Genomic DNA, 26,476 nt, shown 5'->3' on the forward strand with positions numbered 1-26,476 from the left:
CCGATGCGTGTAGCTGTATGGCATTTAACTGGGAGCGGGGACATCCTGAGTTCCTGGCAACTACAGGTGAGCCTCTGCCTCCCGCTCCAGGCTCTCGCACTGCTGGCCCAGCCGGCCGACAGGGCGAGTTGCCGAACCGGGATAGGGGCAAGAGGACGGCCGGCACAATAAGCACCGCTTCTGCTTGGGGCCCCGGGCCAGCTCGTGGCCTCAAGCTATTTCTTGGTTTGCCTGTTCTGTAGCGATGGGCCTACAGGTGAGCACCATAGCGGAGGTGTTTTAATTTCCTCCCCTTTTTTCATGTACAGCATGTCACAAAGTGAAAAAAATACTCTAACCTGCGTATCAGTATATTTAGAGAATCTAACCTGCGTATCAGTATATTTAGAGAATCTAACCTGCGTATCAGTATATTTAGAGACTCTAATCTGCGTATCAGTATATTTAGAGACAGTAACCTGCTTATCAGTTTATTTAGAGACGCTAACCTGCTGATACGCTGATCTTTACAAGTGTGGAATAAAAGTTATGCTATGCATTCAGTTAGTGTAATATGTGTGTGCTGCTCGCACTGCTCACCCGATGGAGATCCCACATAGCTCTTACACTGACCTGTTGTATGCTCAAGCCGATCTTCTCCTCGATGTCTGGCTTGCGGGGGTAAGATCACGGCGGGCCTAGGGAGGTAGAGGTCAGGTGGTGGAGGTCTGTCGCTGGAAGTAGATGATGACGTTAACAGATGATGATCGCTCTCTGACTTTTATGGAAATTCAATTGTGCTTCTTGATAGATATAATCGGTTATGTGCTCCTGATATGGTGGTGTACTGAGTAACCTGGCTAGACGCGTTTCGAGACTTTCTTAGTCTCTTTTTCAATAGGTGCTGATGAGACATCTGTGTTCCATTTTTACATATTTTACCTGTATATTTAAATATGCTAACCACCAGTAGCCGCATATAACGGCAAAACAAACGCTGTACACATGGTATACTAACAAACGCCACAATATATGCTCATTGCGGCAAACACGTACAGCTCCACAGTATACAGGCTCATAGCCAGCGGTGTACATATTTTGCACTATATCTTTTAGATTTTATTTAAAAACTTTTATTGTACAGTGCTTTGTGAATGATCTCATGGGCCCTGCAGACACCACACATAAAGCACTGATGTGCATTTTTTATGAAATAATAAATATAAATAATTTTAAACTCATTTCTTTAGCACTCATTGCCCTAACCATTCTCATTAACACATATGCACACATTTACAGGATTTAGCTTGGGAACGTTAATACCCTTCTTTTTTTCCTTTATATAAGTACTAGATCCATTTTTCTTAGCACATGTGCTCTCCATCTATTCTCCATGTGGTGATTTCCATAATCCGGGGCTGGCTCCCTCTGTTATAGCTTGCTCGTGATACCTCCCTGCTCCACGTGCCTGTGCCAGCCAGCTCTCAAGCATAATGCAAGTCTACTCGAGTCGGGAGGCTTTTGGCCCCGGGGCATTGAAAATCTGGGTGATGTCTATCCAACTGTTGGGGACTCCAATTGTTGGTGACTCCAATGATATGGCTGCAGTAAACGTTTTACCAATTTTCACATACTGGGCTTAGTATGAGTGGGTCAAAAGTCATGACAGTTGCACTATAATAGGCAAAAAAAAAAACACATCAAGATTTCAGTTGATTGTGTTGTACCCTGTTATTCAATACATTATGAACAAACATGTAGAGGTTACTTTCACTTTGTATCGATTTGCAGATTTTTTTTTATTAAAAAATTATCCTGGAACATATTTATCACAGTCATACAGTATATATACCCTTTTCTATACAAATTGCCATATTTGTTTTACATGATATCATTTTCAGCTGCTCTTATTTAGAAAGCTAGAATTATACACTAAAAACTGCAGAACTGCTCCTAGTACCAGAAAACCAAATGGAATTGTTTATTTGATAAGAGTCATTAGCACTGAAAAAAATGACCATGTGCACTAGTTGTAAATGCTATCCATTATCATTATGAAACAAGCCAAATAATGCATATATCTATATATAGTGATACTACAAAATTGCCAAACATAAAGCTGGTTTGGTAAGATAGTTACATTTACTACAAGGAGGTGGTCTTATGTATTTGCTCTCTTGAATGAGAATGTATTGTTTGAAAGAAATGGCATTTTTTATGGGATAAGCCATCAATATGAGATTAATGTAGGGAGGATTCCCCTATTAACCTACTGTTTGATGATGTTGTGGCTCTAGTCTAGTGTAAGTACTGCAACATCTTCATCTTCATTGCATCATATTAGGTAACATTGTCACATTCATAGTTTCTGTGCATGGTATTACAGCTTTATCCTATTTAAAGGGGTACTCCGGTGGTCAATGTGTTGTGGTCATCTTAACTTAACCTTGTTGTTGTTTGTTTCCTTTATGTCTTGATTGCTATTGTCAGTGTTTTTTTGTCTGCAAGTTGATGTTTTTTAACTTTTGCTGTTTCCTTTTGGTGCTGGGCTCCAAACTACAAATCCCACCAGGCCACATGCCCTGGTTTTTTCGTTTGGGGCATGTACTTTACTTTCGTTTGTGTTCCACCCGTCTTACTGTTTGTCTGCCCCAGTACTTCCCCTTTGTTTTGTGGTGACGCATAGTTCCCACCCCTTTTGTTTAGCTTTCTGTCTCTAACATGGCTAGGTGTTTGGTTGCTATGTTGCCCTGTCAGTGTTTGCTTATGTTTGTGGGGTATTGGCCAACCAGGAGTGTCTGTTTCACGTAACACACACACACACACATCAGTTTTTCATCCGTTAATATCAGCCGTCTGCAGACTCCCGCAGCTGAAACAACTACTACTACTACTCCCATCATGGAACATACTCCTTTCCATGATGGGAGTAGTATTTCCCTGGCTGTGGGAGTCTTCAGGCAGCTGGGAGGCTAGATTAGTGTTTGTACTACTGCCCCCATTATGGAACAGAGTCTGTTCCATGGTGGGGGTAATAGTACAGGGGATAAGGGATTTATCACATCGGGTCTCATTTCTGAGACCCGATGCGATCAGCAGTTATGAAGCAGAGGAGCGGGCACCACACTGCCCTCCCCTGCCATGTCTGTACAGTGTATACTTTCATTTTTAAACCCCCAACTGGGAGCCCTGAATGACCAGCACAAGGAGCCATTTAGGGCTAACGGCGGGGTTTTTAAACTACTACTGTATTAACCCCAAATTTATGCCCCCATACATATGTATAATAAATTACTGGCCCCGGCGTGCAAAATAAGTTTACTCCCCCACAGTGTCCTTATGCCCACCCCCCTTCCTTATCTGTGAGAGCTCACCTCCGGGACCAGAGCGCACCGTGTCCATATCATTATCCTTATCCCCCACTGCCTGATGTTCCTCATCTTCTTGGAGCAGGGCAGCAGTGGGGACATGCTGATCGGCGGCGGCAGCGAATGAATGAATGAAGCCGACATGTCCTGCCTGTAGGCTCCATTCATTCTCTGCCGCCCATGTCCCCGCTGCTGCCATGCTCCTAGCAATCAGAGCGCACCGCCAGGACCTTTCTATTCTCCGCTGCTCATCTCCATACCCGGCGAAGATGAGCAGCGGAGAATAGAAAGGTCCCGGCGGTGTGCTCTGATTGCTAGGAGCATGACAGCAGCGGGGACATGGGCAGCGGTGGCGGCAAATGAATGAATGGAGCCTACATGCACGACTTGTCGGTTTCATTCACTGCTGCCGCCGGTTCTCGACATGTCCCCACTGCTGCCCCTCTCCAAGAAGATGAGGAGCATCAGGCAGCGGGGGATATGGATAATGATATGACATGGTGCGCTCTGGTCCCGGCAGTGAGCTCTCCCAGATAAGGACGGGGGGGGGGGGGGGGAGGAAACAGGGGCATAAGGACACTGGGGGGAAATAAACTTATTTTGCACACTGGGGCCAGTGATTTATTATAAATATGCACGGGGGCATAAATTTGGAGTTAACTGGCCGAGCAAAACGGAACACCAATCAAGGCAGCCGGCGAACAAACAACATACATATTCAAAAGAAAGGCATGTAAAAGAATGCCCACTCTTTCAGGCAGCTACGCGTGGACAACAGTGTGGACAAAAGTCACAGATACATTGAAAAACTACAGCACATCCGGCCCAAGATACAAGTAATAAAAACACAAACATCCTGCAGAAAAAAATAACACATATCAATTAATAAAACCTTCACAATAACAAAATGGGGCTACTTCACTAACAAAATTAGCCACCAGAGTACACCTTATATGGAAAGAAGCGGTAATACAATACACATGGGTATCCGCCAAAGAAACAGAAGTGCGTCTAAAGTGAAAGTAAACTACTCCCGGCTAGCATAGTCGGCTATTCGGGACCACTGCAGCGAAATCGCGGTGTCCCGAACAGCTGAAACACACAAGAAGGTCCCCTACTTGCCTCCTGCGTGTCCGATCGCCGAATGACTGCTCAGTACCTGAGATCCAGGCATGAGCAGTCAAGCAGCAGAATCATTGATCAATGTTATCCTATGGCATAACAATGATCAATGTAAAAGATCAGTGTGTGCAGTGTTATAGCCCCCTATGGGGGCTATAACATTGCAAAAATAAGTGAAATAAAAAAGTTAATAAAGACCATTTAATCCCTTCCCAAATAAACCAGCACGGTCAATGGCGTACACGCAAAAGCATTCCAAAATCCAATATAGCGTATTTTTGGTCACTTTTTTTTATCATGAAAAAATGAATAAAAAGCGATCAAAAAGTCTGATCAATACAAAAATGTACCGCTAAAAATTTCAGATTACGACGCAAAAAAATGAGTCCTCATAACGCCCCATACGCGGAAAAATAAAAAAGTTATAGGGGTCCGAAGATGACAATTTTAAACATATCAATTTCCGTGCATGTAGATATGATTTTTTCTAGAATAAAGAGGTGTAATTTTTACCGAAAAATGTACTGCGTAGAAACGGAAGCCCCAAAAACTTGCAAAAAAATTGCGCTTTTTCTTCAATTTTGTCGCACAATGATGTTTTTTTTCCATTTTCCATTAGAATTGGTGGCGCAAAAAATAAACCATCATATTGAAACAATTATGATTTTTTTAAAGGTAAGGAGGAAAAAACGAAAGTGCAAAAACAGAAAATCCCTGAGTCCTTAAGGGGTTAAATTAAAACCTCTAAACCTTATTTCTTAATGTATTTTTTTTACTCAGGAGTCGGGGCCTTTTTTTTGTTCGAAATTTTATTCTAATGAATATTGTTACCTTTAGATAATCAGACTATACTCAGACACAGCAAGGCGGCTCAGCTGGTTGGGATGCCATTGGTGAGGGACTCATTGAAGGGCTGGGCAGCCAATCTAACTGACATATATGTGAGATTAACACTGTAGTGTTAGAGTCAGCAGCCAGCTCTCGTGCAAGTTTGTATAGTAGGCTGTAGTTTATTCACAATTCATTGCAAAACAAAAAAAAAATTGCAGTTATTTAAGGGAAAATGGGGAGGGGTAATACCCCAACCAATGCACATAATGATGTAAGTGATCATAGCTGACACGCAAGTTACTCAGTCAATAATTATTTGCGGCTCTATCATAGAGTTGTAAAGAAAATTTTTAACTAGCATCCGGATGTAGATGATGATGTGATGTTGGGTTAGATTGTGCAAGTTTTGCATATTTCAACATAATTTTTAACCCCTTGAAGACACAGGCAATTTTAATTTTGAATTATTTTTTCTCCTCTTCAAGTGCCATAACTCTCTCCATCTACAGAGGCATATAAGGGCTTGTTTTTTGTGGTGATTAATGATATTTTGTAATGACACCTTAAATTTTTGCTATAAAATGTACTTCAAAACAAAAAGATAAAAAAGAAAAGAATATTTTGGAAAAAAAGCAGTCATTTTTATGCCATTCACTGGTTTTATAGACATATTATCCATATTGCTCAAATTGGTACGATTATGATACCTAATTTGAATAGTTTCTGTCATGTTTTTCTAATATTTAAATTAAATATTTATTGTATTTGTATATATGAAGGTGGAGGTGGTGGGGGGAGGGGTTTGTTAGGGAATAAATATTACCTTGGGTCTATCTCTTTAAGGGGTTTTCCACCATAAGGTGATTTTAGTACGTACCTGGCAGACAGTAATGGACATGCTTAGGAAGGATCTGCGCTTGTCTTGGGGCTAAATGGCTATGTTGTGAGATTACCATGATACTGTGGCTAGCTTTTTGTGAACTGGTATTTCCTGTTTGAGTTTCCTTCTTTGCCTACAAATCGCATAATTCCATTTTCCTCCCTCCCACACATCAGCCACCCCCCCCCCCACCCCATTGAAACATAAATGAGCTGTATCCATTCAAAAGACCTGTGGTTTTAAGTCAGGGTGCCTACAGCTGTTGCAAAAATACAATTAGTTGCAGATTGATCTCTCTCCCACCAAGCGATCGCTCCACCCATTGCAGCAGACAGGCTTCCTGTCATCAGGCCACACTGCAACCGGGGAAACATCTGAGACAACAGTCATTTTGTATGCTGGTAAAAATAAATTTTGGAGTGAAAATTACATAAGAATTGTGAGAAAACCATCACACACAGGTACAGACTCTATATTATGAACTACACTAACTTTACAGCCCCTGTAGCATAGTCAAATAAAAAAAATCCTGGAATACCCCTTTAACTTCTCTTGAGGACTTCACTTATGCTAAAGTACTTACCGTATTTATCGGCGTTTAACACGCACTTTTTAGGCTAAATTTTTTAGCCTAAAGTCTATGTGCGTGTTATACGCCGATACACTCCCAGGAAAGGCAGGGGGAGAGAGGCCGTCGCTGCCCGCTTCTCTCCCCCTGCCTTTCCTGGGGTCTAGAGCCCTGCTGCCGGCCCTTCTCTCCCCCTAGCTATCGGAGCCACCGGGGATGGGGGAAGGCAACGGGGCAGCGGTGCAGGCAATCGGTGCCGCTGCCCCTTCTCTCCCCCTGGCTGTCGGCGCCGCTTCTCTCCCCCTGGCTATCGGTGCCGGCAATGGGGCGCCGGTACCGATAATCAGGGGGACAGAACGAACAGCGGTGCCGATAGCTAGGGGGAGAGAAGGGCCGGCAGCAGGGCTCTAGACCCCAGGAAAGGCAGGGGGAGAGAAGCGGGCAGCGACGGCCTCTCTCCCCCTGCCTTTCCTGGAGGTGTATCGGGGTATACACGCGCACACACGCACCCTCATTTTACCATGGATATTTGGGTAAAAAACTTTTTTTACCCAAATATCCTTGGTAAAATGAGGGTGCGTGTTATAGGCCGGTGCGTGGTATACACCGATAAATACGGTATATTACGATCTTAATGTACTAAAAGTAAAAAACAAACTTACTTTGTATCCATTATAGAAAAATGATTTAAAATGTTAAAGTTTTTAAAGGGGTTTTACTAGCTCATAAAATGGTGGCATATTGCTAGGATCAGTGGAGTCTGATCTGTGGGACCCCCACTGATCGTAAAAATGGTACACAAAAAAGGTAGACAACTCTGGTGTAGCACTGCATTAGCTTTGTCCTGCATAGCAGTGCACCGTGCCATCCAGTTGTCAAGGGAATTGCAGTCCTGTACAGCCACATGGCTGGGGAACACTGTTCAGGGGAAAACAGTGAAGCGAAGCACTACACTATACCTGTGCTCACGTTATACTCAGTCAGTAGAGGTCCCAGAAATCAGACCCTCAGTGGTTTAGGTTTAAGGCACATTCCAGTGAAATGCAACTATTTTATGAGATGGGAAAACCCCTAATTGTAATCACTGTAAATATTTATTCAAGTGAATTAGTATACAACTTCCAGATAAAAAAGAAAAATAAGAAATATTTATTTTCTGAATTTCCCCACAGAATAAATTGAAATAATTTCTCTCTGTGGGAAGAGAAATTTGATACAGAAATGTCCAAAGGAACTGACGTGCACTTGGGGATAAACATCACTTCTAATCTTCTATACTTACATCAGAATAAGTCCTGTTTCCATGTATCCATGTTTAGATCTCTGAACATCTTATGTTTGTAACTAACGGTATTGTTTACCAAATTAGTAAATTAAAATTCATCTCAAGCCTCTGAAAAAAACAACATGAAAGTATTGTTACAAGCCTGGGAATACGGAATCTGATGATGATAAAGCGTTAACACAGTGGGAACAACTAGGCCTTGTTGCTGTATGTGTGGGATTTTGAATTGGATCACATTTTTCCTGTATAAATATTACAAATATGTCTCTTTTGAATTATATATTGTAGACTTTTAAAATTTTTCGGGGTTGTCATGGTTTAGGAAAAATGATCTAGCTCTTTTTTTTTCCAGAAACAGAACTCTTTTCCATAGCCTGTATCTGACATTGCATGCCAGCCCAAATCACTTCAGAATTGGGGTTACATGACATGCAGTACCAGATATCCAGGGGTCAAGTCCTGGAGAAAAAAGTTTGAGAACTAACCCAAGATTTCTTCTCAAGGGCTGGTCTTGCAGGACTCCAGCTAATGGGAATGGTGTTCCTGCTGTGAAAAAAGTGCAGAAACTCAGTTCCCATGCGTTCCTGCAGGACTTGAGCCCTGCAGATATCGCTTATGTTTCTGGAAGATCTACCAATTGATCTATGTATTGATATATATATATATATATATATATATATATATATATATATATATACCCTTTAAAGAATTGTCTGACCCCTTAAATTATTTTAAAAGCAACTTTAAATTGGCACTGTCAGATACAAAAACTTTTGATATGTTGTAAAGCATGGAAAACCAATAGGTTTTGCAATTGCTGCCATTAGAAATTTTCAGTATTTCATACTATTTCATACTGAAAAAGCCAGTCAAACAACTGCCCCCCCCCCCTGCCTGCTTGGACACATGCTAGTCCTACTGTGTCCATGCGTCATCACCTATGTCATGGACACACTTCCTTGATTGACAGCTGTGAGCGCAGGGCTCACAGCTGGAGGAAAAATCCTCCCACTGTCAGCTTGTGTCCCGCTACTGTCAGTGAGGACAAGCTGGGAGTTGTAGTTTTGCTAATGCTAGGGGAGATGTGAGCAGACTGAGGGAGGGGGCGGAGACCTGCACCGTGAGGCCACGCCCCCTCCCTTTGAGAGGAATTCAGACTAGTGAGCTAAATTAAAAGTGTAATAAAAAAATAATTAAAGGTACTAGACACAAAAATTAGATTTACATGGTCAGGATTAGGTACTGAGTGATGTATTAAAAAAATAAAAAATGTCTTTTTCTACTTCCTTAAAATCAGACCATTGCAGCCAAACATTGGCTATAGTAGTTACCGGCTATATCCAGCTACATCCACTACATTATGAGTAGTTCCTTAAAGCACAAATGTCATTTATACAGACGTTTAATATGTTGTTGAGACATTTCAAAATTTTAGATCATGCTGGGTAGTCTGTGTAGCTGCGGCAACAGGATAGTGCAACTGGTACCCTGGTGTTGCCGCTACATAGAGTACTGAGCAAACTGCTTCTGACTCCTTTCCCGGTATAATGTGGTCATCAAACAGTGGGGGTTCTTTCTGTCTGCACTCCGCTGATCAGTTATTGATGGCCTATCCTGTGGATAGTCGCATCAATTATTTCGGTTCCTGAAAAACTTCTTATGGGTACATTCACACAGATGCAGATTTGATGTGCAGGATTTGATTCACAGGATTTTCTGCTGCAAATGTCAATGTAAACTAAATGACTGTGCACAGCTTCTAATTGGCAGTTACAAATCATGCGCATCAAATCTGCGCAGGATCCTGTATGTGTGAACGTACCCTTAACTCCTTAAGGACTTAGGGCGTACCTCTACGCCATGAGTCCGCTCCCGTTCTATAACGTGGGGCCACAGCGGGTCGGGCCCGGCCTCTAACAACGGCCGGGACCTGTGGCTAATAGCGCGCGGCACCGTGATCAGCACTATTAACCCTTTAGTCGTGGCATTCAAAGTTGATCGTCGCGTCTAAAGTGAAAGTAAAACGCTGCCGGTTAGCTCTGGGGGCTCTTCGGGACCGCCACAATGAAATCGATGAAAAGTGAATAAAGATCATTTAACCCCTTCCCTAATAAAAGTTTGAATCACCCCCCTTTTCCCATTTAAAATAAAACAGTGTAAATAAAAATAAACATATGTGGTATCGCCTGGTGCGGAAATGTCCGAATTATAAAAATATATTGTTAATTAAACCGTATGGTCAATAGCGTATGCGCAAAAAAATTCTAAAGTCCAAAATATTTTTGGTCACTTTTTATATAATGAAAAAATGATTAAAAAGCGATCAAAAAGTCCAATCAATATAAAAATGGTACCACTAAAAACGTCAGATCACGGCGCAAAAAATGAGAAAATAAAAAATGAAAAAATAAAAAAGTTATAGGGGTCAGAAATTTTCCTGCATGTTGTTATGATTTTTTTCCAGAAGTACGACAAAATCAAACCTATATAACTAGGGTATCATTTTAATTGTATGGACCTACAGAATAAAGAGAAGGTGTCATTTTTACCAAAAAATTTCATGCGTAGAAACGGAAGCCCCTAAAAGTTACAAAATGGCTTTTTTTCTTAAATTTTGTCACACAATGATTTTTTCTCGGTTTCACCGTAGATTTTTTGGGTAAAATGACTGACATCATTACAAAGTACAATTGGTGGCTCAAAAAAATAAGCCCTCATATGGGTCTGTAGGTGCAAAATTTAAAGGGTTATGATTTTTAAAAGGTTAGGAGGAAAAAACTAAAGTGCATAAAACGATAAAACGCTCAGTCCTTAAGGGGTTAAGGGGATCCCAACCAGATATTATGTTTAACATGCCTGGCTTGCCCTCCTCATAGTGCACCTGCTACCATCTCTTTCCAAGATAAGTGACCACACGCACCCTGCCATGCACATAATGTAAAATAAAACATCAGTAACTAGACCAGGCCAACTTCTTCCATTGTTCCGCAATCCAGTTGGTATGCTTGCGCTTAATGTAATCTATTTTGGCAGAAAGCAGTGGTCAGCTTGATCAGTGTATACATTTTTACATTCTATTTCTACTGCTAAATAAAAACACTTAAAAAATTATTTCTTTTATGTTACCATAAGAGAGTTATAACTTTTTTTTATGTCTGTTGTTTACGAAGATGTGTTAGGGCTTACTTTTTGTAAGCCCTAACACAGTTTTTACAATGTTGGGAGACCACATGCCAGTTTGTATATTATTTTATGAATACCATGAAGATCAGTTCACTATAACTAATGTAATGTAATTATATATATCATTTTATATAATATAAATAATGTAATATTCTAATTTGCAGACAGGAGCCATTCTGCCAATAAGCCTTTAGGGTTACAGTTACAGTTCCTTTGCCATGAGCTGTAAGAGTCACCATTACTTCCCTAATTTGGTTTCTCCATAGTCAGTACTATATAAAGGACTCTGTGGTGAGCAGAGAAATGCCATTTGGAATCATGGTACTGAGAGGGCACAACAGCAGTGAAGGTTTCAGTGCCCAGACCCAACTTATTTTGATGAGGTGTTAATATATATCAGTCAGACAACTAATTTGATCAGTAACTGGAATAAAAGAAAATCTACTTAGCATAGCCACCATTCCAGAGCTGGGAATATGCTAGTAATATTCAGTGAATATGCTAGTAGCGGCTAGTGCCTGTGTCGTCGACCTCACTAAGAGGTCAACAGACACGCCCCCTCCATTGAGCTCTACGGGAGAGGCGGGGATGCATGAACGCTGCATCTCCACCAGTCCCATAGAGATACATGGAGGGGGCGTGTCGGCCACAGCATGACGGAGCCGGGGCTCTGTACAGGATCGCAGGGAGTCCTAGTGATCGGACCCCCCACGATCAGACACTTATCCCCTATCCTGCCGATAGGGAATAAGTTATATACCGCTGCAGATCTCCTTTAAGGACAGCATCTTTAACAGTATCAATGGCTAGTGGCTGAATTTTTTTCATGGCTTGTACTCATATTCACACATTAGCCCAGATGTGTCTGAGACAAAAACTGTAGAGATTTGTCCACAACAACCAATCACAGCTCATCTATCATTTTACTAGAGCTAGTTAAGCTATGAAAGCAAAGCTGTGATTGGTTGTTATAGACAAATCACTCCAATTTTTGTCTCCAACATATTGACAAATCAGGGCCATTATTTACATCGTTTTTAAAGGGTATGGTGCTTTCAAATTCAACATGTTTGTCTGCAGCAGAAATCCAAGGCTGACCCTGTAGGTGGTATGGATATTGTGCAATTCAGTGAGGCTAATTCTTAGCTTTTCTTTGTGAAAGTAACAGAAATAAGTAAAATGCTACGTATTTTTACATATTTATAAGCCTTCTTTACTCATCGGAAGCAGAAAAAGTTTGCAGTGCCCTATGTTTGGTTGGTATATGCTGTTCTTTGCTGTGTGGAATAGCAGAGCAGGCTCCATCATACATATACATTTGGGAGAACCCTTGACATATACAGCGGAAGACCACCTCTTTGAGAAGACTCAGCCCCTTACCCGGACCAGATTTCTTGTGAAAGATTTTTTTATTTCCACATATATTATGCATACTTTGAAAAGACTACCTGGAGTTTATATTGGTGGTCTAAAATAATTTTCACTAAATGTCTGATTGACACTGTGAGACGCCGTGGGAGGAGGGCTTTATCTTAGTAAAATTGGCAATGATTCTAGCCATAGGGTAGCCCGGTTGCCTGTTTCAGCTTGATATATAAGTGTCAAATATCTTCTCTCTTTGTCATCATGGCAGAAATGGACCAAGGAATGAATAGGAGGATGCTGAGTCAAAAACATTGAAGCAACCAAATATGTGAAGACAACTTATCTATTCCAATGGATCAATACCATATAGTTTGTCTATAAAGAAATTGAAGGCTGCCATCTTGGATTTAATTTGATCTAAAATGAACAAGCATTTGTGCAAATCTTTGTTATATTTACCTATGTCATTCTAATGTTTTAAATCAGCTTAATAGGCAATTATTGCAGTGTCTTTGATGTAAAATAATACTATCACATAAACATTACTATTTATCCTTTGCTTCTGTATTAATTCAGTGGATTTGGTTGATGGCTTTAGTAATAGGGTCTTGGCTAAGTGTCACTTAACTAAATCTTTATTTATTTCTGTAGATTCTGGCAACAAGAAATTCAAAAGTACAATTCAGAGAAGCACAGAGACAGGAATGGCAGCTGAAATGAGGAGTCGTATGGTACGGCAGCCAAGCAGAGAGTCGACAGATGGAAGTATTAACAGTTACAGCTCTGAGGGAAAGTAAGTGCATGTCGGAGGAAGATTAAAAGCAATATGTCTGCTATCACTCCACATTCCCTTTCATCCCATACAAGAAAGAAACAGCAATTGTGGTTCCTGACTCTTATGAAACCAATTTGACATCACATGTTTTTCTGTGTGCTGAGTAGATTTCCACCTTTGTGCATTTGAATGAAAAAGATCACGTACAAAGAATATTGCATTATACTCATGCTGCTCATAGGGTATTTAGGTCACTGACTTTAGTGTTATAACCTTTAGGGGACAATAAAGCTTAGCTGCACTTCTGAACATCAATCTCCTCTCTGCAATATTATGTAACCGTGCACGTTCATAAAACGTGTACTGATGTCTAGTTGCACCATGTGGAAGTTGTCTGTCACATTCAGAAATACATTCAAAATGATGCTACTTGTGGTTTTGGAGCAGTCAGCACTGTGCAGACTAAAGCCTTAAAGGGGTACTCTGGTGGAATTTTTTTTGTTTTATTTCATTATTGGTTTATTTTTTTCAAATCTACTGATGTTAGAAAGTTAAACAGATTTGTAAATTACTTCTATAAAAAAAATCTTAATCCTTCCAGTACTTATCAGCTGCAGTGTGCTCCAGAGGAAGTTGTGTAGTTCTTTTCAGTCTGACCACAGTGCTTTCTGCTGACACCTCTGTCCATGTCAGAAACTGTCCAGAGCAGGAGAGGTTTGATATGGGGATTTGCTCCTACTGTGGATAGTTCCTGACACGGACAGCAGTGTCAGCAGAGAGCACTGTGGTCAGACAGAAAAGAACAATTCAACTTCCTCTGTAGTATACAGCAGCTGTAAGTACTGTAAGGATTAATATGTTTTTAATAAAAGTAATTTACAAATATGTTTAACTTTCTAGCACCAGTTGATTTAGAAAAATGTTTTATTCCACTGGAGTTCCCCTATAAAGGATAATAGCCATCTATCCATACGATATGCCATAACTATTTGATAGGTGTGGGTCCCAGAGAGGAATGCCAAATCTATCACCAGATTGAGGGTCACCTGTCCCTGTTGTTCTGGTGACACATTTGCTGGCAGAAAATCAATGGAGATGTGGCCAGGATTACAGAAACCACTTAGCTTCCTATGTTCTACTGTTTCTATTAATTCCTGTTTCCATAAAAGTGAGCTCCACTGTTTCCATTATTTCCATTCACTTCTATGTTAGTTACAGAAACAATGGAACACGGTAAGCTTAGCCTTTTCTGTAATCCTAGCTAACTTTCCATTCATTTGCTACCAGCAAGTGTATTTCCCATATATCAGATTTATCAAAACCTGTCCAGAGGAAACATTGCTAAGTTGCCCATAGCTACCAATCAGATTGCTTCTTACATTTTTCAGAAGTGATCTGATTGCTTGCTATGGGCAACTCAGCAACTTTCCCTTGGGCAGGTTTTGATAAATCTCCCCCGTTGACTTTAGAGAAGTAAGTCCTTCAAGAGGAACCTGTCTCTATGTATGAGATTATGTATTTCCTTGTCACCTGCTCACGTGTAATACTAATCTTCTCCTGCAGTGGCCACTGCAGGGGAAGTAAGTGGATACACAGTGTTCCCCCCAAGAACTTATCTTCATGGTGACTTTTCTTTAAAAAAAAAAAAAGTATTGTCTAGATGTGAACATCCATTTAATATGATAAACACTGCATTGCCCACTATGCACCACAGCAGAGAATAACATGTGATTTGAAATGCATCTTTTTCACATTTTTTAAACCAAAAACAAGATTAATTGCATTGTATCACACTTTGAAATCTGCCTGCGACAGATGGATAATATAGATTATCAGTAGGCATCTATTGTAAAAACACATAACAAAAGTGTTTTTTTTTTTTCCCCCCTTACATTTGACAGATAGATTCATGTCTTATGCAATTATCTTTCAAACTTGGGAACCTGTAAAACTTCTTAATGTAGGATGAATGTCAAACTGTCATGAGCTAAGTTAACAATGTTTCGATACATTTAATGTGGAGACTGAAACAAATTTAGATTTTCTCAAAGTGTTCTGCTTCAATGTTCAAATTACAATTTTAAGCATTTGCTCTTTGCTCATTTTTTTAAAATACATTTATTGACAAATACATCAAGTTTATGCAAAGACTCAATATTTGCCAGTTTCAGCATAATGGAGAACCAAGTCAAAAGGCAAATATGATAACTTAATGGTTCGGTGAACAAAATACTTAAATATTGGGCCCTTGGCCAAAAAACTCCCCAGATCTCCCATTGATAACCTGTGGACAATCCTCAAAATTGGGTGAACAAACACAGGTATTGTGATAAACTGCAAGCACGAATTAGGCAAGAATGGGTTGTCATCAGTCAGGATTTGGTCCAGAAACTGATATCTAGTATACCAGGGTAAATTGCAGAGTCAACACTGTAAATATTGAGTCTTTGCATAAACTTCATGTATTTGTGTTAGAACACTGAAGAAGCAAACTTTCCAAAAAATCAAAATTTGGGTCAGTCTCAAAACATTTGGTCACAATAATCATCGCTTTCCCAGTTAAGAAGATCAGTACTTTTTAATGTGAAAATACTATAGTGTTTATAAAGTTTTCTTTATATAGTTATAGTAGAAAAAGTGTGACTTTCTCTGCATCTCTAAAGATTTTAAATTCCAACAATATTTAGGAGTAATACATATTTCTAATATAATTTGTAATGCACTGCTTCACAGTACTACACTATTTGTGCAACTCCTATTAATGTTGTTGAAGTTGTGAAAACTGTATAAATCAGCTGCTTCTGATGTTTTTGGCTTCCTGACCACTTCCAGTGGAGGCAACCAGGCTAAAGTGGGTAGAGGAACCCTCAAACTAGAGAGAGGTGGGATCCCCATCTGTCAGATGATTATGGCATAGCCTGTGAATATACATTAAAGGGGTTCTCTGCTACCCTAGCATTCAGAATATTTTGTTCTAAATGCTTGGAGTGGGCGGCGGAGGTCATGACATCACAGCCACGCCCCTCATGCCTTCACTCCACGCCCCTTCAATGCAAGTCTATGGAAGGGGGCATGACTGCTTTCACACCTCCTTCCATAGACTTGCATTGAGGAGGCGCTGGCATGATGTCACGAGGGGGCATGGTCTTGACATCACGACCCCCACCGCCCGCTCCCAGCATTTTAAATGAATGCCAGGTGCTGCACAGAGATCGCGGGGGTCCCAGCAGCGGCAACCCCATGGTCAGACATCTTATCCCCTATCCTTTGGATAGGGGATAAAATGTCTAGGGGCCAAGTACCCCTAAATGTTCATATTGGAATAACCCTACAGTTGTCATTAGTCTATCATACATAAAGTGATAAAAAATAATCATATTACATATACAGTCATGGCCGTAAATGTTGGCACCCCTGAAATTTTTCAAGAAAATGAAGTATTTCTCACAGAAAAGGATTGCAGTAACACATGTTTTGCTATACACATGTTTATTCCCTTTGTGTGTATTGGAACTAAACCAAAAAAGGGAGAAAAAAAAGCAAATTGGACAAAATGTCACACCAAACTCCAAAAATGGGCTGGACAAAATTATTGGCACCCTTTCAAAATTGTGGAAAAATAAGATTGTTTCAAGCATGTGATACTCCTTTAAACTCACCCAGGGCAAGTAACAGGTGTGGGCACTATAAAAATCACACCTGAAAGCAGATAAAAAGGAGAGAAATTTATGTAGTCTTTGCATTGTGTGTCTGTTTGTGCCACACTAGGCATGAACAACAAAAAGAGGAGAAGAGAACTATCTGAGGACTTGAGAACCAAAATTGTGGAAAAATATCAACAATCTCAAGGATACAAGTCCATCTCCAGAGATCTAGATTTTCCCATGTCCACAGTGCGCAACTTTATCAAGAACTTTGCAACCTATGGCACTGAGCATCAGTGTCAGCACAAACTATGTCAACATTTAAATGAAATGAAACGCTATGGCAGGAGATCCAGGAGGACCCCACTGCTTACACAGAGATATAAATTAGCAAGACTACATTTTGCCAAAATGAACTTGAGTAAGCCAAAATCCATCTGGGAAAATGTCTTGTGGACAGATGAGACCAAGATAGAGCTTTTTGGTAAAGCACATCATTCTACTGTTTACAGAAAATGGAATGAGGCCTACAAAGAAAAGAACACAGTACCTACAGTGAAATATAGTGGAGGTTCAATGATGTTTTGGGGTTGTTTTGCTGCCTCTGGCACTGGGTGCCTTGAATGCGTGCAAGGCATCATGAAATCTGAGGATTACCAATGGATTTTGGGTCGCACTGTACAGCCCAGTGCCAGAAAGCTGGGTTTGCGTCTGAGACATCGGGTATTCCAGCAGAACAATGACCCCAAACATACGTCAAAAAGCACCCAGAAATGAATGGCAACAAAGCGCTGGATTGTTCTGAAGTGGCCAGCAATGAGTCCAGATCTAAATCCCATTGAACACCTGTGCACAGATCTTAAAATTTATGTTGGGAAAAGGCGCCCTTCCAATAAGAGAGACCTGGAGCAGTTTGCAAAGGAAGAGTGGTCCAACATTCCGGCTGAGAGGTGTAAGAAGCTTATTGATGGTTATAGGAAGCGACTGATTTCAGTAATTTTTTCCAAAGGCTATGCAACCAAATATTAGGTTAAGGGTGCCAATAATTTTGTCCAACCCATTTTTGGAGTGACATTATGTTCAATTTGCATTTTCTCCTTCCTTTTTTGGTTTAGTTCCAATACACACAAAGGGAATAAACATGTGTATACCGAAACGTGTTACTGCAATCCTCTTCTGTGAGAAATAATTAATTTTCTTGAAAAATGTCAGGGGTGCCAACATTTACAGCCATGACTGGATGACATAAAAAGTAAAATAACATACCGTATCTTACTATTTTTCAGTTTAATATTTCCAGGAGTAAGATTGGGGGTCGACAACCAGTTTAGTGACTTTTTAGATGGACTTGGACCTGCTCAGCTAGTTGGTCGACAGACATTGGCAACGCCAGCAATGGGTAAGATTTACATAAAGGAAACCCTGTTATGCTCACAGTTACATTTTATAATTTAAAAGTAATTTTTAAAAAAAACTTAAACTGTATAAACTGTAATCCAGGCCTGACCTTAGTGATGCTCCTAGGCATTGAAATCGTGTTAGCTTATGTAAAATCACAGGAGTATATAATATTTAATGATGTTTTCCAGAAAATGTATATAACTGTCTTAACCTATAAGCTATTAAAATTATATCGCTGAAGAGCTGATTCCCTTCTGAAATTGGTGCCTCTTTTTTTCCTACCTGGCACAGTTCTGTACAATTAATAGCGCCTGTACCTGGTTTCGCAGAACTGTAAAACCAGGTACAGCCACTACTGAATGTATGGGAAAGCTGCCCATCTGGGGTGCAAGGAGCCGACCCTACACATATTGGTTGTTGGAGACCTACCTTTGGGGGTTTCACAGCATTTTTTTTCTGTTTTGTTTTTTTAAATCTGCCCATTCACCTCTTGCACTCCTCCAATGCCTCTGGTATCCTGCTTCAGTTCCCAGTGCGTTCCTCTTCCTGCTTCTGGGGCTCAGTATATCCTGTTGCAGCTCAGGAATTGCTAATGGAATTATGATGTAATGGACTCCAGAAGCAGGGGACAGGAGCAAGATACCAGAGGAGCACAACCCTCTGGCTATATTATCACTTTTAGGATAGAATATTAAAGGGGTACTCCGGTAGAATACTTTTTTTTTATGAACTGGTGCCAAAAAGTTAAACAGATTTGTAAATGACTTCTATTAAAAAATCTTAATCCTTTTAGTACTTTTTAGCATCTGTATGCTACAGAGGAAATTCTTTACTTTTTGAATTTCCTTTTAGTGTTGTCCACAGTGCTCTCTGCTGACACCTCTGTCTGTGTCAGGAACTGTCCAGAGCAGCATAGGTTTGCTATGGGGATTTTCTCCTGCTCTGGACAGTTCCTGGCACTGAGAGCACTGTGCAGAACACAAAAAAGAAATTCTAAAAATAAAGATTTTCCTCTGTAGCAAACAGCTGCTAAAATGTACTGGAAGGCAGGGGCGTACCTAGAGCATTTGGCACCCGGGGCGGTTGGCACCCCCCCCCCCCCCCCCCCACACACACACACACACCCCCCACACACACACACCCTCTCCCCAGGGGCGGACTGAAAAAGGCAAGGGCCCCTGCTAGGCTCTGCAGCTCGTCAATCTTCTGCCACGCTCCTGTTCCACCCAAATCCCACACACAATAGATTAAAATTTATAAATGTAAGAAACACTTTAACGTAGGTAAATTTCCATGACCGATAATACTGGTATACAAGGAGTAAATATATACCACCACTCAATAACTGGATAATACCGCCATACTGTACTGAATAAAACCACCATACACAGACCACTATACTATAAAGAATCTGTATACAATAAAAGTGATTATATACAGGACCATATGGCGGTAGATATCAGCTGCACACAGGATTTGTATACCATATAAGTAATTACAGTTACATTTTGGGACTCACAATTACGTATTTTCTGATCAGCGGCGTCCTCTTTCCTTTTCTTCTCCGTCCGGCTAAGACCGCCATGTGGATCTCTTAACATCTGCAGGAAAAACATGTCAGACTCTGCATTTTTTCAGTGCCCTCCCCTTCTCTACACAATCTTCCCATCTATAGGCCCACAAACTGTAATAATACCCTCCTTGGTGTCCTGCACAGTAAAAGGGCAGGTAGGTAGGTAGCCAGGTAACCCCCTCTTTCCCATAGGTATATGCAGAGTTACACCCCCCTCTTTCCCATAGGTATATGCAGAGTTACACCCCCCACACTCTTTCCCATAGGTATATGCAGAGCTACCCCTCCCCTTTCCCATATGTATATGCAAAGTTACACCCCCCCCCTTTCCCATCGGTATATGCAGAGCTACTACCCCCATCTTTCCCATAGGTATATGCAGGGTTACCTCCCCTCTTTCCTATAGGTATATGCAGAGCTACACCCCCCCTTCCCCATAGGTATATGCAGAGCTACACCCCCCTCTTTCCCATAGGTATATGCAGAGCACCCTCCCTCTCCCTCCCTTTCCCATAGGTATATGCAGAGCACCCCCCTCTCCCTCCCTTTCCCATAGGTATATGCAGAGCACCCCCACTTTCCCTCCCTTTCCCATAGGTATATGCAGAGCCCCCCCTCTCCTTCCCTTTCCCATAGGTATATGCAGAGCACCCCCCCTGCCTCCCTTTCCCATAGGTATATGCAGAGCACCCCCCTCCCTCCCTTTCCCATAGGTATATGCAGAGCACCCCCCCCCCTTCCCTGTAGGTATAGGAAGGGTTAAAGAAAAGAAAAAAGGATGCTCACCTGATTATCCCACGCAGCGATCTCCTCAGCTGCAGGGCCCGTGTCTTCTCAACTCCACAGTACAGGCGTTGATAAGTGACATCATCGGCGCCTGTACTGTGTGCTGCGTGGGGGCAGAGGTCACGTCTCCTCTGTGTAGCTGCAGATGCGGCTCACACAGAGGGGACGCCTTCTCCTGTATGTGCGTGTATCGCTCATACAGGAGAATGTAGCGCTGTCTGCTGGGGATCTGGGACGAGTGTCCCAGATCCTCAGTAGTTGCGGCGGCGGGTCAGTCCACTCCTGGCACCCCCCTTCAGAGTGGCACCCGGGGCGGGCCCCCGCCCCCCCCCCCTTTGGTACGCCACTGCTGTAAGGATTAAGATTTTTTAATAGAAGTCATTTACAAATCTGTTTAACTTTCTGGCACCAATTCATTTTAAAAAAAAGGACCCCTTAAATGTTAAAGTCCCTGAAAACCCCTTTAATGACGTTGTTGAGTAGGTTGACATGGTTTTAATTACTACAGAACTAAATAGGAAATTACATAGTTGAGCAGCTATGGATATATTCTTTATAATCTCTTCAACCATGATAGAAAACTATACATAGCCTGAATCAAGGCAGGTTTCTAACATATGCTTTGCGTAGTAAAATTATGTTGCATATGTATGCAACAAACATTTTGATATGACAAGTATTTATGAAACAGGAGTTTCTCAGTGTGGCATTATAAATTAGCATTTATTGTAGAAAAGATGTATTTTAGAAGAGATAGGCAATAACATTGGCACCACAGTTATGCTGAGAAGGACAAATAACATTTTGCAGGTGCCAGCAATATACCATATACACTCGAGTATAAGCCGTCCCGAATATAAGCCGAGGCCCCTAATTTCACCCCCAAAACCCAGGAAAAGTTATTGACTCGACTATAAGCCTAGGGTGGGAAATACATCATCCCCCCATGTCATCATCCCCCCTGTCATCATCCAGACCCCGTCATCATTGCCCTGTCATCATCCCCCCTTCATCATCCCCCCCTTCATCATCACCACCTGTCATCATACCCCCCCTTTCATCATTACCCTGTCATCATCCCCCCTTCATCATCACCGCCTGTCATCATCCCCTCCCTTCATCATTAGCCTGTCATCATCCCACCCTTCATCATCCCCGCCTGTCATCATCCCCCCCTTCATCATCACCGCCCGTCATCATCCCACACCCCCCTTCATCATCACCGGCTGTCATCATACCCTTGTCATCATCCCCCCCCCCCTTCATCATCACCGCCCGTCATCATCCCCCTGTCATCATCCCACACCCCCCTTCATCATCACCGGCTGTCATCATCCCCCTATCATCATCCCACCCCCCCCCCCCCCTTCATCATCTCCGCCAGTCAATGACCAGTGGTCTTCAACCTGCGGACCTCCAGATGTTGCAAAACTACAACTCCCAGCATGCCCGGACAGCCATCGGCATTTCAAGCCACGATGCAGTGTGACAGATACCGTCTGCGACTCATGGATCCCATTGATGGGGCCTTGTGATTTTGCTATGGTGCCAATCATTTTGATGGGGAAAACAGTGCTGCAATCAGCTACATGTACAGTATACATTACTGTAATAAAATAAGGAATATGCAACAAAGGCTCTTGAAGAAACCTTTGACGTACTGTATGTGAAAAGAACCTTGGATGCATATATAAAACACATATTTAACTTAGCAGGTTTCCTTCTTGGCTATAGTGTTTTAAACTATAAAATATTAATGATTTAAAACTTTGGTATTGCTCTGTGGTTTCTCAGTGTGTGTATTCCCCAATGTATGCAGTGGAATAATATACATTATCTGATTTGGGCTCAACTATTCTTAAATCAACTGCAAGCACTGCAGACTTTCCCAATAAAAATAGAACAATTCTCATGGTAATTTAGTTACAATGTTTATAAGTGCTTGTTCTATTGTATTGTACTGGCACCATCTACTGTCTATTTAACACACTGGGCTCAGAATCGCTTCTAGCAGTGTGTAGAAGACAAGTGACTACTTTAGGATGTCAGTATTTTACAAGTGTATTCAGTCCTGGAATGTGAGACTAAACACTACAGACCACGGATGTTTACATTTAAGAACCATCATGAAAATTAAAACCATGCAATTTTTATAACAATTACAAGGCTCATAATATCAAGTATTTCATTATCCATAATTGTCCATGAGGGTCATAACATCTGACATACATATTTCCTGAACACTGAATACAGGGTTTACTGACCTTGTCTTTAAAATGATCACTAGGATAGGCCATCACTTTATGATTCTAATAGTCTGACTTTTATGACCTCCATTAATCTTAAGAATGAAGGGATTGCAGCACTCTCCTAGCACTGTGTGCCCTTTACTGCCTTTTCCTACATATTGGTGCTTCCAGCCACACGACTGTATAAAGGAATAAAGGGCCTGCCCCCCCCCCCCCCCAAAAAAAAAAAAAAAACAACAACATTGAAGGCTGCTTCATTCTCAGGGTCATTGGAGTATTGGAGACCTGTTGGTACTGGTGCAAGTGACACTGGTAAAAATTATACTTACCTACCCCTGAACTGTGGTCTGTTTCGTCTGTAATTTTCCTTATTTCGGCAGCAGGCTTGGTGCATAGATGGAGCATGCTGACATCACCACTGCTGCTTCTCCGCTGGGCCCCGCTATGAGCCTATTTTCAAATATCTAATAAATGAACATACATTACATAGTTCATAAGGAGGAAAAAAGACCAGAGTCCATCAAGTTCAACCTATAACCCTATTGAGTTAATCCAGAGGAAGGCAAAAAAAAAAAAAAAACTCATACTAGAGGTAAAAATTCCTTCCCGACTCCAAATATGTCAGTATGAATAAATCCCTGGATCAACCTTCTGTCCCTATAAATCTAATATACATAACCAGCGATGTTATTATTCTCCAAAAATGCATCCAGACCCTTTTGAACTCTTTTACAGAGTTAACCATGACCACCTCCTCAGGCAGAGAATTCCACAGTTTCACTGCTTTTACAGTAAACAACCCCCGTCTGTGCTGGTGTAGAAACATTCTTTCCTCTAGACGTAGAGGATGCCCCCTTGTTATAGATACAGTCCTGGGTATAAATAGCTCATGGGAGAGATCTCTGTACTGTCCCCTGATATATTTATACATAGTTATTAGGTCTCCCATAAGTCTTCTTTTTTCTAAACTAAATAACCCTAATTCTGATAATCTTTCTGGGTACTGAAGTCCTTCCATTCCCCGTATTACCCTGGTTGCCCGTCTTTGAACCCTCTCCAGCTCCACTACATCTTTGTACACTGGTGCCCAGTACTGTACACAGTATTCCATGTGTGGTCTGACTAGTGATTTGTACAGCGGTAGAATTATTTCCTTGTCGTGGGCATCTATGCCCCTATTGATGCACCCCATGATATTATTTGCCTTGGCAGCAGCTGCCAGACACTGGTCACTACAGCTAAATTTACTATTTAGCTGTAGTAAATTTAGCTGTAGCGTGGCTCCCTAACATTGTAGGTTGCGCTCAGGCAAGCGCAAGGCTAGGCACGTGGACATCTTAAACATTTTCCCCTGGACAAAAGGTGGTCCAGTGGGGAGCTTGATCAGTCCGCTAAGTATCTCTGTATACTCTTGTTTACTTTGTACATTGCATGATGTGGGGTCATAAGCAAATAAAATATTGGCCGCATAAGTACAGTTAACTGTGTCTCACTATTTTACACTGACCCTGTATCTGCGTCTTGATAATAGGAGATTAGTGTCTGTATCAACACTGTCCCCTGAGGAAGCTGCTGAAAGCAGTGGAAATGCGTTGGGCATTACTATTGATGCAATCAGAGTAATTAATACTATTTTACTCGGGTCACAATTATTATTTTTGGTGGTTTTCATACTTTACCAATAAAAGTTAATTTTTAATAGCACTTCCTATGGGTGTCACATCCCTCCTGTATTCTATAATTTGCTAGGAAGACGACCATATGTATTCACCTGCTGTGGGGAAACAAAACCATAGAATTTTAGTCTATTGACTAAAACTCCTAAGTTCTTTTCCACGTCAGTCATCCCAAGTGTGCTCCCATTTAATACATAATCCTAGCCTGGATTTTTCCTCCACATGTGCATAACCTTACATTTATCAGTGTTGTACCTCATCTGCCACTTCTCAGCCCAAACCCCCAACCTATCCAGATCCATTTGTAACTGTGCACTGTCTTCTATAGTGTTTACCGCTTTACAGAGTTTAGTATCACCTGCAAAGATTGCTACTTTACTATTCAATCCCTCTACAAGGTCCTTACTGAATATATTAAATAGAACAGGACCCAAGACTGACCCCTGTGGTACCCCACTAGTAACAGTCACCCAATCAGAATAAGTACCATTAATAACCACCCTCTGTTTCCTATCACTGAGCCAGTTACTTACCTTCTTATACACACTCTCCCCCAGCCAAATCCTTCTCATTTTATGCACCAATCTTTTATGTGGCACCATATCAAATGCTTTGGAAAAATCCAGATATACGACATCCAGCAATTCCCCCTGGTCCAGTCTGGAGCTCAACTCCTCATAAAAGCTGATCAAGTTGGTTTGACAGGACCGATCCCTCATAAAGCCTTGCTGATATGGGTTCATACATTTATTTCTATCAAGATACTTCAAAATAGCATCTTTTAGAAATAGCATCTTTTTTTTTATAATTCCCGGGGTCTCCTTTTAACCCCTTTTTAAATATTGGCACCACATTTGCCATGCACCACTCCTGGGGAACAGTCCCTGTTACTATAGAGTCCCTGAATATTAAAAATAGGGGTCTGTCTATTGTCATTGGTAAATAAAGGTATGTTTATTTACTAGACAGTTTAAAATAGGTTTCATCATTGGACAAATCCTCCAACTCAAACCTCAGATTGATTTTCTTTTTTCTTTTCTTCAACTTGTAAGGTGTCTTAGTATGGCATCCATAGAAGTGTATAGGACTGTATTATACCTTTGGTACTGTACAACTCAGGTATTCTCCACTTAAGACACAAGTCTCTTTGGCATACACAACTAACAAATAAAGGAAAATAGTTATGTATTGAGATCATTTTGTGTCATTCTCTCTACAGGTGTCTATTGATAGCACAGTCCTGCTTGTATATAATGGTACAGTTTCCTTCATCTTGTATCCATTTGCAGTTCGTGCCTAGCCATACCCATTAGTTATGAAGTTAGAATTCACACACAACACAGTACACTATAGGCCTGAGTGCCCCATACACTTTACCTTTCTGACGTCTTTCTCTTTTTTCTGGTATATCTTTTTTTTTCAATGTCTTTGTTCTGTAAAACCATTTTTAGAAACTCTTCCAATAAGCTATTCATCTGCCAGTTAGACTTAGGAGACTTGGGGTACCCTAGTGAATGTAATGGAATACTTGATTAATTAAATGTGTCAACAATTACATATTATATACTTATAGAGAACTTTAGTGTTCTACCCCACTGAGCTTATGGTTATCTATTCCCAAGCCAAACACTTAAGATTCCATTAAGTAAGTATTGCATATGCTGTAGTGCATAATAATTAAAGTGGTTCCGAGCTATGTGTTGTGTGATGAATTCAGTGAGAATTGTCTACGATTTATGCCATGACTAAAACATTCAGTTTCTCTTTGATATACTAGTACATTGCTTTGAA

General features: G+C 41.1%; 1 protein-coding gene and 1 long non-coding RNA gene across 18 annotated transcripts in view; one reads left to right on the plus strand and one right to left on the minus strand.

Moving 5' to 3' along the window:
- Nucleotides 1–26,476, plus strand: part of RIMS1 (regulating synaptic membrane exocytosis 1) — a 423,664-nt gene that overhangs the window by 386,239 nt on the left and 10,949 nt on the right. For all 17 annotated transcript variants that reach the window (XM_056565855.1, XM_056565856.1, XM_056565857.1 and 14 more), the window contains 2 exons: nt 13,233–13,374; nt 18,287–18,399. In XM_056565855.1, the coding sequence (XP_056421830.1) occupies nt 13,233–13,374; nt 18,287–18,399 (255 nt within the window). The remainder of the gene's footprint in view (nt 1–13,232; nt 13,375–18,286; nt 18,400–26,476) is intronic.
- On the minus strand, nt 1,135–26,319 carry LOC130362019 (uncharacterized). Its single transcript, XR_008891241.1, has 4 exons — nt 26,063–26,319; nt 23,339–23,473; nt 8,031–8,141; nt 1,135–1,653 (listed from the first exon to the last, which is right to left on the minus strand). It is a non-coding gene; the product is annotated as an uncharacterized LOC130362019 (long non-coding RNA).

The sequence above is a fragment of the Hyla sarda genome, chromosome 3, assembly GCF_029499605.1.
Source record: "Hyla sarda isolate aHylSar1 chromosome 3, aHylSar1.hap1, whole genome shotgun sequence".
NCBI classification, from domain to species: domain Eukaryota; kingdom Metazoa; phylum Chordata; class Amphibia; order Anura; family Hylidae; genus Hyla; species Hyla sarda.